General features: G+C 53.3%; 1 protein-coding gene across 1 annotated transcript; it reads left to right on the top strand.

Moving 5' to 3' along the window:
* The first annotated feature begins 3,339 nt into the window (after nucleotides 1-3,339).
* LOC100838769 (zinc finger CCCH domain-containing protein 2) lies at nucleotides 3,340-5,300 on the top strand. The gene has a single exon (XM_003564699.4). It carries the CDS (start codon nucleotides 3,477-3,479, stop codon nucleotides 4,632-4,634), a length of 1,158 nt encoding a protein of 385 aa, XP_003564747.1. The 5' UTR covers nucleotides 3,340-3,476; the 3' UTR covers nucleotides 4,635-5,300.
* Nucleotides 5,301-9,867: the final 4,567 nt, after the last annotated feature.

Below are 9,867 nucleotides of genomic sequence, written 5' to 3'. Positions count from 1 at the left end.
ACAGACGAGAAGGGGAGACGAAGATTACGAGGCCAGCCAAATGATCCGGCAAACAGCAGAAGCCAAACCAAGAAAGGACAGGGCTTTCAGATTAAACGCAACCAGCCGGGCCGCGCGCACTCGGTGCAACAGTGGATCCACTGTTGCACCGTGCGGCAGAGAGAGCACGTCCCGACGTGTCGGGTCTCGGGGGGAGTGGTTCGAGAGGACGGGCGTGGTACGTGTGGGCCCCCGTTTTTACCCGCCACGTCTCGTGAGAGCCGCTCCCGCCGCGTGGAGTGGCGTCGTACGCCTCGGCGGCACGTCTCGCTGTCCGGAGGCCGGCCGGAGCAGTAGCAGAACCTATCTCTCTCCTTTATCCTCTGTTCTGGTAGGTTGGATCTCCGCCCGTCTTAAGCACGCACCATCATCTGCGGCAGACCAGTTTGCTGCTGTTACAGGGGGGGCGCTGTAAATGAGGATAAGATGGCCGTACGGGTGCCACGGAGCAGAAGTATGCCCGTGCTGCCGTGGTCCGGCGGTTTTGCCTCTCGCGTGTGTGCGTGCGATGCCTAGTACGCAGCTGCTGTCGTTCATTCGTTTCCGACCGCTGGAGCAAACGCAAATCGCCTGCTACGGAGTACCCTTTTTTTTTTTCTACCGGTAGCTCACGAGTTTGTTCCTCGGTTACCGTGAACGGACAGGGATTTCGCACCTGGCCAACTTCACCGCTTTGGTTTTTTATAGCACGTCAAGCCACTTTGTTGTAGTACGAGCTTTTTGCCTACCGTGCTACCTTCTTCTGTCGCGTTGCGTCCTCCTTTTTTCTTTTCGTTTTCCCCCCTTGTGCATGGGATATGTGGCGTTCGGGACCTTGTCGTTGCACGACGCCATCCTTGCTTGCTTTGCTTCGCTCCCGGGCCATCAAAGCAGCCCGCCACCGTTCCGTTGCGTCCGTTTCGGCGGCAGCACGCGTCGCGTCCGGCCGGCCGCCACGCGCCGACACGCCTCCCTCCGTAATCACAAGCTGGACGGTTTTGGTTCCCTCATGTGCGTCCAAGAAACTCCTGCTCGGTACTAGTAGTACTTACGCTACGCATAAAGGGGCGAAACCGTAGATTAATTGGATGTCATTATCAATACGAGGACCCGAAACCGTGGAAGGAGAAAATCCTGGGGGCATAATTAACCACAGGATTTAGTATAAGCAGCAATCTACGGAGAATCTCGTCTCTTTCGTTTCCTTTCGTGCTAGACGACAGCGCTTTGATAGTCTCGTCTCTCCCCCGTACACGTGGGACGCCCCTGTGCTCCACCAATTTTGTGGTTCTCCGGATTTTTGCAGTACCTGCGTGCGTCAGTGCGTGGCGACACAGTGGCGGGGTTGCGGGCTTGCGGCCGCAGCCGCGGTATGGCCTGCCTACGTCGCGCTTGGCGTCCCTGCCGGCGTTTTGGATGATGCGGCCGCTGTCTGGATCGGACCCTTTTCCGCCGGAATGTACTGGTTTTCGAGTGCAGTACACCCGAGATAAGCCCTAAAATACCTGCTCCGTTTTTCTTTTGAGGGCCCTATTAAGACAAAATAAGATAAAGTACCAGTGCTACTTGGCTTTCCTTTTTATTTGTGTACGCAACTTTGTTAGTAAATTATTATTTCGCTACTTTGAGCAATCTCCAATCGGCAATCGCTACTTAGCTCCACATTTCTCCATCCAATAACATAACAGCACTAATATAGTTTGACTAGGAAAAATTGGAATGATAAACTATGCTTCCAATGTTAGAATGAACAACTTTTTGACAAAAATGTCAAAAGCTCTTTATACAAAAAAACAAAAACAAATGCAAGGCCTATAAATTTACAGGACCACAAGAACTAAATAAAAATTCCTTGGCACACCATAATTAACTTTTTTTCTGGTTTTCAATATAGCCAACGAAATTATAGAATTTTCTAGTCACGTGAAAATTATTTAAACATCAATCAACAATTAGGATGTATGTTATGAGGAGTTTTCTTCTATGGGAGGGAGGAGAGAATTCATGCAACAAGTTAATTCAAGAAAACAAAATGGTCTTGCAGTACTGAAAACTTCAAAATTTGAAATTTTGGCCTTGTATTTCCAAATGGAGGTAGTATAAATACTAAATATGGATGAAGAAAAGAACCTTTAACTCACATTGTCAAAAACTCAAAATCTATATGGACAATATTTTTTAATTTGAAGGTGTTACTGTATTTTTTCAATCTCTAAAGATGAAGAGCAAACGAAGAAAGAAAACGGTCAACATGTTTTCTATGTAATTTTATTTGTTATTGGCGGTTTTGCTACTTATTGTTCGTCACTTGTACGATGCTATGTTTTGCTCGATAAATATAAGACATGAGATGTTCTTTAGGTTTCTTTGCTCGATAAATAAACACACAAAACGACGCTAAATAGGATAAATATGCTGCATTGTGAGCATAAACATTCCTATGCCATCACGTAAATCCAATAGAAAATACCCACGGTTGGGTGTTTTAAACCTGTTAGTAGTACTCTGCAGTAATCCTTCTTAAGGCAGTTGCCTAATTTTTGGTAGATATTAAAAAAGAAGGCCTACATCTTCATTTCACATATTTACTTGTTAGAGTATCTGATAATTCCAGTGTTTTAATAGTTAAAACTGGATACTTCTACGCCCTCCAAAACAGGGATGCAGCCAAAGAAAGAAACAACCTGATGACAGGGAATACCCATAGCCTGGGAAACGCAAACCCAACTCAGACCCCATTCCCGGAGGGAGAGAACCATACCAGCGTCTGCGTGCATGCGTCCAAACCGCGCCACCACACCAGCGAGCGAGTCGACGAGTCCCTACCCGAGCTTTCTTCCAGAAGCTACACGAACGAATATCTTAACCCCGACCCCAATCTATCCACGTAGGGCACCAAATAAAGATCGTACCGTAGGGCTCCCCCCCTCCGGCCTCTTCGCCCCCCCACCCCACCTCACGACGTGTCCCGAAGCCCGCGCCCCTTCGAGCCACCTCGCCATCCGGATGCCTGACACCGTGCCTCCCCGCCCGCCACGTGTGACCGCTCCGTACCACAATGTTATCCGTGGCTTCCCCTTGCCCCGCTCACTGACGGTGGGTTGAGGAAATCTGTAGGGTTAAGCTGTCAGTGAGGTTCGGAGGACGGCAGCACGTCCACCGCTGTGCGAATCACGAACGGCGTCAGTTACTCGCTGTGTCCTTGGTACGACCCCCGCCGTGCGTTAACCATGGTTAGATCCAACCGTGGTTAACGACGTGCCCGATGGTGGTGACCCCTGCCCACGGTTAGAGGAGCAGTTTATAAGCCAGTGCCCCTTGGTGTTCATCTTCGCAATCCGTCCGAACCCATCCTGAAGCTCCAGCATAGGGCCGATTATTATCACACGAGATCTCGCCTAGACTAGTGTAGAGCAGAGCAAAACAGAGGAGCGGCAGCAACACTCCACCACCCAGCCATGATGATGATGAGCGAGGGCGTGAGTGTCCCGCCGTGGGGGAACCTCCCCGTGAGCGGCGGCGTCGACGGTGGGGGCGTAGGCGGCTGCGGCGGCGACGAGATGTCGCCGCACATTTTCGCGGCGCTGCGGCACTTCCTGCCGTGCAACGACGCCGCGGGGGGCTTCGGCGCCGACGACGAGGACGAGGCGGCGGCCATGGCGGCCGCCGTGGACGCCTACGGCGGCGACGAGTTCCGCATGTACGACTTCAAGGTCCGCCGGTGCGTGCGCGGGCGGAGCCACGACTGGACCGAGTGCCCCTTCGCGCACCCGGGGGAGAAGGCCCGCCGCCGCGACCCGCGCAAGTACCACTACTCCGGCACCGCCTGCCCGGACTTCCGCAAGGGCGGATGCAAGCGCGGGGACGCCTGCGAGTACGCACACGGCGTGTTCGAGTGCTGGCTCCACCCGGCCCGCTACCGCACGCAGGCCTGCAAGGACGGCACGGCCTGCCGCCGCCGCGTCTGCTTCTTCGCCCACACCAGGGAGCAGCTGCGCGAGATGCCGGCGCCGCAGCACTCCAGCCCCAGGAGCACGCCGCTGTCGCCGCTCGCGGAGTCCTACGACGGCTCACCGCTCCGTCGCCAGGTGTTCGAGAGCTACCTCAACAACAAGGGCATCGTGTCCTCGTCGCCCACCAGCACCTACCTGTCGTCCCCGCCCAAGTCGCCCCCATCGGAGTCCCCGCCATTGTCTCCCGACGGGGCCGCCGCCATCCGTCGCGGCTCTTGGCCTGGCGTCGGGTCGCCGGTCAATGACGTCCTCGCCTCGTTCCGCCAGCTGCGCATCGGCAAGGCCAAGTCGGCGCCCTCTGGCGGGTGGACATACCCCGCCTCCGCCGCCGTCGCGTACGGGTCGCCGAGGGATGCCGGGCTCTACAGCCTCCCCTCCAGCCCCATGGCTACTCCAACTGCCAACTCCAGCTTTATGGCCAACCTGGAGCCACTGAGCCTGTGCTTCATGGACGACGACGAGCCTGTGCAGAGGGTGGAGTCGGGGAGGGCTCTCCGCGAGAAGGTGTTCGAGAGGCTGAGCCGAGACGGTACCCCGTCGGGCGGCGCCGCCGCCGGAGTTGGAGGCCCTGACGTCGGCTGGGTCTCCGACCTCATCAACTGAGACAGCGCAGCAGCAAGTCGTACTTGGAGGCGTCCTTTTGTGAGTTGCAAGATGACACGGAGAAGGTTGCGGTAAGAACCAAGAAGAAAAAGATGGGCCAAAAAAAATATTCCTCGACCAATTTTCTTTCGTTAATCTCCAGTTTCTGCAAATTCCTGTACATAGCTATGTCCCATGTGAATATCCATGGTTCGTCGATGGGAGGCAAGATGGAAGAAGGGGCGGATTTGTTTTGGGGTGCTTGAGGTAGTAGGAATTTACCCAAAAAAAATTATTACTAGAAAAGGGAGGGTTGGAATGGATTGGAAGGTGGTAGTGTCCTGTGTGCATAGGGGGTGTGGTGATGAAGCATGGAAGCTGGTGGTGACGATGATGCGGCTGAAGGTGAAGACGAAGGCTTGTCTCCTGGCTTTATGTTGATTATCGTAGCTGAAGATCGATTTCGACCCCCCTTTTGTTGATTTTCACATTTTGTTAATGTAATCCTTCTCAAGGAACCCCCCACTCACAGCATATTTTGTACTACCTTAGCTGCCTGCTTAGCGGCGTTAATCTCTCTTCATCCAATGGAGATGAAGTCCCCGGTGTATTTGTAATCTTTTGCTCTCGAGTAAATTGTGTTTATCTATCCTCATAATATTAATACTATGTTCAGTAATTTCGTTACTATCTGTGTCCCCTCTTTGCATGTCTCGTTACATCTGTTCCGGCAACTGCGAGTCAATGAAATCTTGGACTCTGCTCGTCTCGGCGATTGTAGTGAAGTGGTAGTGACCGGTGCAGAGTGTGGACGGATCGTGGCAACAGTATGGGCGATGTTGGCTGTGTTGTAGAAATGGAATGGTTGGAACAGTATGGGCGATGTGGCTGTGGAACCTCCCGTGAGAGAGACCGGCGCGCGCAACGGCACCGGAGTCGCCGCCCGGTCATTTTCCCCTTTTCGGTGCGCGCGTCCCGGAAGGAAGAAGATTGGCACGGCCGCGCGCGCGTCGTCCATTCGTGGCCCGTCGACGTCGCACATGCGCCTTGACGCCTTCCTTCCGCAAGTTCTCGGCCACAAAAAACAGTTCTTTTCCTGAAATCGATCTCGTAGTACTAGCTACCACTCTGCTTTGGATTCTTGGAGTTGTACTCCGTTAGTACATTCTTGTTTAGTCTTTTTTGTACTAGTTCGCGTGTGTGTTCCCGTGCAATTTGACATGCTCGATGCGTCCACCGATCTTCGTCACCCTGCTGAAGAGAGACTACCGGCTTTCAAGTGTCGGAGAACGACGACGACGGTACGGTACGGAGGAGGTCGACTGATCGAGGGAGTGGGGTGGAGCAAAGTAAACGCACGCCAGCAGAGGTCATCAGAAATGCAGATCAGGGATGGAATGGAAGGAATGATGAGGGTGGTGGCGTGGCGTGGTGCCCAGCCCTCCGATGTGACATGTGTGGATCGCGGCGGGCACTCGAATACTGCTAGCAGTACTCTCGATCGGTTCCGTCGGCTGTCTTTGGTTTGGCCTCGGTCTCGATCGGGTGGGGTCTTGTTTCGATTCTGCGGCGTGGTGCGGCGTCCTTAATTTTTGTGTGGTGGAAGCCTGGAAGGAAATACTACTGCTGTCGCAGGGCATGTCCGGTTCTACGAGACAGCGGCTGTCTTTATCTCCCTTTTTGATCACAAGTCTCTCACGCTCGTCCGTTTCGTGATGAATTCTTTTCTTTTCCCTTTTTCTCTTTCTTCTACCGACCGATCGTTCCTTCATGCTTACGTCACGAACCTCGCGCGCAGCTGCTGCTGCGCCCACCTTATTCCTCTGGCGATTCATCTGCTTTGTGATTCTGTATCTTGGTAGCCAAAATTAAACATCGTGTTTAGCATGCCTAACTCACACTTTCCCTTTACCCGCCGAGATCGCTGGCTGTTGTCGTGGCGGTTCATCTGCTTTGTGATTCTGATGGAGGAGTAAAGGAACGATCACGGCCATGGGAAACGTACGGAGGCGAACTGTGAGCAGCACCGGTTCCCACTGAATCGCAATGATCATGTGCAAAGGCCATCACCATCATTCATCAAAACAGGCCAAGGGGCCCTGCTGCTAGTGGTAATTACCTGCAACGAAAGGCAAAAGGCCAAAGCAACAGTGAATGGAGGAGCAGACCAAGATGGAGAAAAGGGGCAGTCGAGGACGGCAGCTGCTCGAGGACTGACGAGTAGCAGTATTTCCCTTCATTTGGGTTCGTCAGAACACTTGGCTCTTGCATTGAGTATGTATCATGTATGGACGTCTCGTCTTTTCCTACACTGGGCTAAAGACCGTAGGCCCCGTTCACCCACCACTCCTGCTGCCCAGTAGTGTACTCTCGCTTGAGCTGTTTCGAGAGAGAAAAGTCTAGCTTAAGATCTGTCGACTCGAGGCACGCAAGTCCAATACGGGCTTGGAAATATCGACCTGTGCCGACTTGCAAGCCTGTAAACTTATTCCGCGCCGCAGGTTTCGTATCTTCACAGCAGGCGATGCCTTTCAGTACAGGCCACCAGATGGGGCCGTGTCCGTGAAAACTGATTAATGGAGCGTAAATCCTAAGGGGCGAGAAGAAGGTGATGCAAGTCGGCAACGGAGCCACCGACGCGCGCAGTGTGGTGTACGGCAGCGCGTCCATCCCCGATCGGCCAACCTTGTTTTCGTGGCCACGCATGGCTTTGCCGCTTCAAACGCGACAAAGTATACGGACGCTGGTCCCTGCGGGCTGGCTAACGCGGACGGTAGGGCGAGGAGTAGAATTGTAGAAAGATCTGGAGGGCCGCCACGCAAGCATCCCCGCGGCGGGAAAGGTCTCCCCTCTCCTCTCGAGCCGAGGCTATCCACCATCCACCACTTGCCGCACGTCGCGGGGTTGCCGGGTCACGTGAGAGCAACGGCGCTTTTTCCGCCGTGGCGGACCCCCGGGGTATACGTACGGCCGGGCCGGTTCGGCCCGCACGGGAACACAACAAACAACCTCTCCTGATTTTGCAACCCATCGTGGAGTAGGCTGGAGTGTCTTGCGCAGGGCATTTTTCATGACGATAATACGCCAAGTAACAATCGAAGTAACAATCGAAGAACCAACCCATCGGGTGGTTCGAGCAGTGTACTGTGTACCTGTAGCCAATTACTCATTCTTGGCCCTGGCCACGTCCGGGCCAGTTTTAGCAAAGCGACAAAACCACGTACAAATTTGACCAACTTGCATTGCAGCAGCAGGTGCGTTGCATGCAAGAGCCCGTCCGTCGCTTTGGATGGCAAGTTCACGTTCTGGATCGACCCATCCGGGGCGTCCTACTCCTCGATTCGCGCCTGAAATATCTTTCCTGCCACCACCATACCAGTACTGTCTACGCGTACCAGCTACTATAGGGGCTATGGCGCTTTGCACCCTTGTCGCCTAGCGTGGACGCCCTCCGCCGAACGTGCACGCGGCGCAGCAGTGGCTTTGTATGTCTACCGGATAAGGTTTGGTCGATCGAGCCAGCCAACAGGCCCAACAGCATGCATGAACCAAGGTAGGAAGGTACGTCCATGGCGATGACGGCATGTGGCACAGTGGCAGCACGTCCGGTGGATTGGATTTGGATAGCGGGCATCCGTAACGTGCGGGGTCGTGTAGATCCAGTGATGATCACTTGACGTCAGTCACGTCACGTACGTACGGCGCCCCGTAACGATACTGTGTAGAGCAGCGGAAACAACGGCGAGAGCAGGACAAACAAACGGGAACGGGGCAACCACGAGCCGCTTCCTCGCCGCGGGAAACGGCGGCCAACCGTGGCGCGCCAATGGATAAGATCAAGCTGCCACTAGCTTTTGCATGGGGTTGCCTTTGACTTCAAAAGTTCTGTTGCGCCCTCTTCTTTTTCCTGTGACTGCTGGCGGAATTTTGCCGCGTCATTTGCCAGCGTTTCGATCTCCTGGCAGTTTTACCAAAGCCATCTTAGGCTCGTGGGTTTTAAGGGCTTCAACTGGTGATTCTTCACAAATCCGTTTTAGAGATGACAAAACACCTGCTCCCTTCGTGCCAAAAAAGTGCTCCGGATTTCTATAAATTTTATGCAAATTCACGTCACTTATTTCGGGACGGAGGAAGTATATGCTTTCAATGGTGTCGCTATATCTAAGTTGTCTGACTTTTAAGCAAAAAATTTAAATCTAAGTTGACGAATTGGAACCGTCGAATTAGTATCTAGATCTCATTTCGCCGTTATTTTTGTATCATCCGTTTCGAATCTTGATGCACAAAATTATATCCGACAACTGAAAAATCAACTTGTCCCTGACTATAAAAATCGGTCGTAGATATAGAAAAACCGTATTTTCAATAGTAACATTAAATGTGTTTTTTTATCTGTCAGAAAAAAAAACATTGACGGTGCTTTTTCTTTGGCCTGTCTCTAGAAAGGACCACATGATCAATGCAAACCTAACCAGACAAGACGGGTTCTTGCACCTTGAATTTCGTTCCCCCCTCTATCAAATCGAGCGGCATTTCGCTGCACAAGATACGTATGCAAGACAAAACGATGTTATCTTTCTTGGCTTCTTGCAGCAGCAGCAGCTAGCTAATACGAGTAGCTAGTCTTAAAACTTTAAATTAAATTGTATAAACCACTCATTTTTGCTCACCTTGTTGCGGAGAACAACCACTCGACGTCTTTTTTGTGCAAAACACATGCTCTTCGTCTAATCCGTTGCAGATAAGTCATAAACCGAGTTTTAGTCGCTAACGAGGTTTCTGACAGGTGGGGTCCATCCGTCAGTGCCAAGCACTGCCATCATCATCCTCAGGCTGCCCTTGGCTGAAGCGTTGCCGCTGCCTTCGGCGGCTCCTCCTCGCCTTGCCCTTTTTCTCTGCGTCGTCCTTTTGGGAGTCGTCGTTGCAGCGGCCTCAATGGCGCCGTTGTCGACGATGCCGAAGGCTTGGCCGGCTTGGGCTTCTCCACCAGTTGAACGCCCGGAGCTGCACCACTCCTTTGCCACCCGCGCCCTTGTCCCTGACGACCGCACGCCCGAGCTCGCCCCGATGCCGCTCCGCCTCCTCCCTCAGCGCATCCCAGAGCAAGGACAACCGGGGCTGATCACGCACGGGGCGCGGCCTTGTCATGCTTGATCCTGTCCCATCACCCGGCACCGGCAGCACTGAACTCCCCCAAATCCAACTCTTGGCTCTTGCTCGGCTCCGACTATGACCCGCCTCTTGCTCCGGCTAG

Source organism: Brachypodium distachyon, chromosome 2 (genome assembly GCF_000005505.3).
Source record: "Brachypodium distachyon strain Bd21 chromosome 2, Brachypodium_distachyon_v3.0, whole genome shotgun sequence".
Classification (NCBI taxonomy): domain Eukaryota; kingdom Viridiplantae; phylum Streptophyta; class Magnoliopsida; order Poales; family Poaceae; genus Brachypodium; species Brachypodium distachyon.
This window is presented reverse-complemented; position numbering and strand designations above follow the sequence as displayed.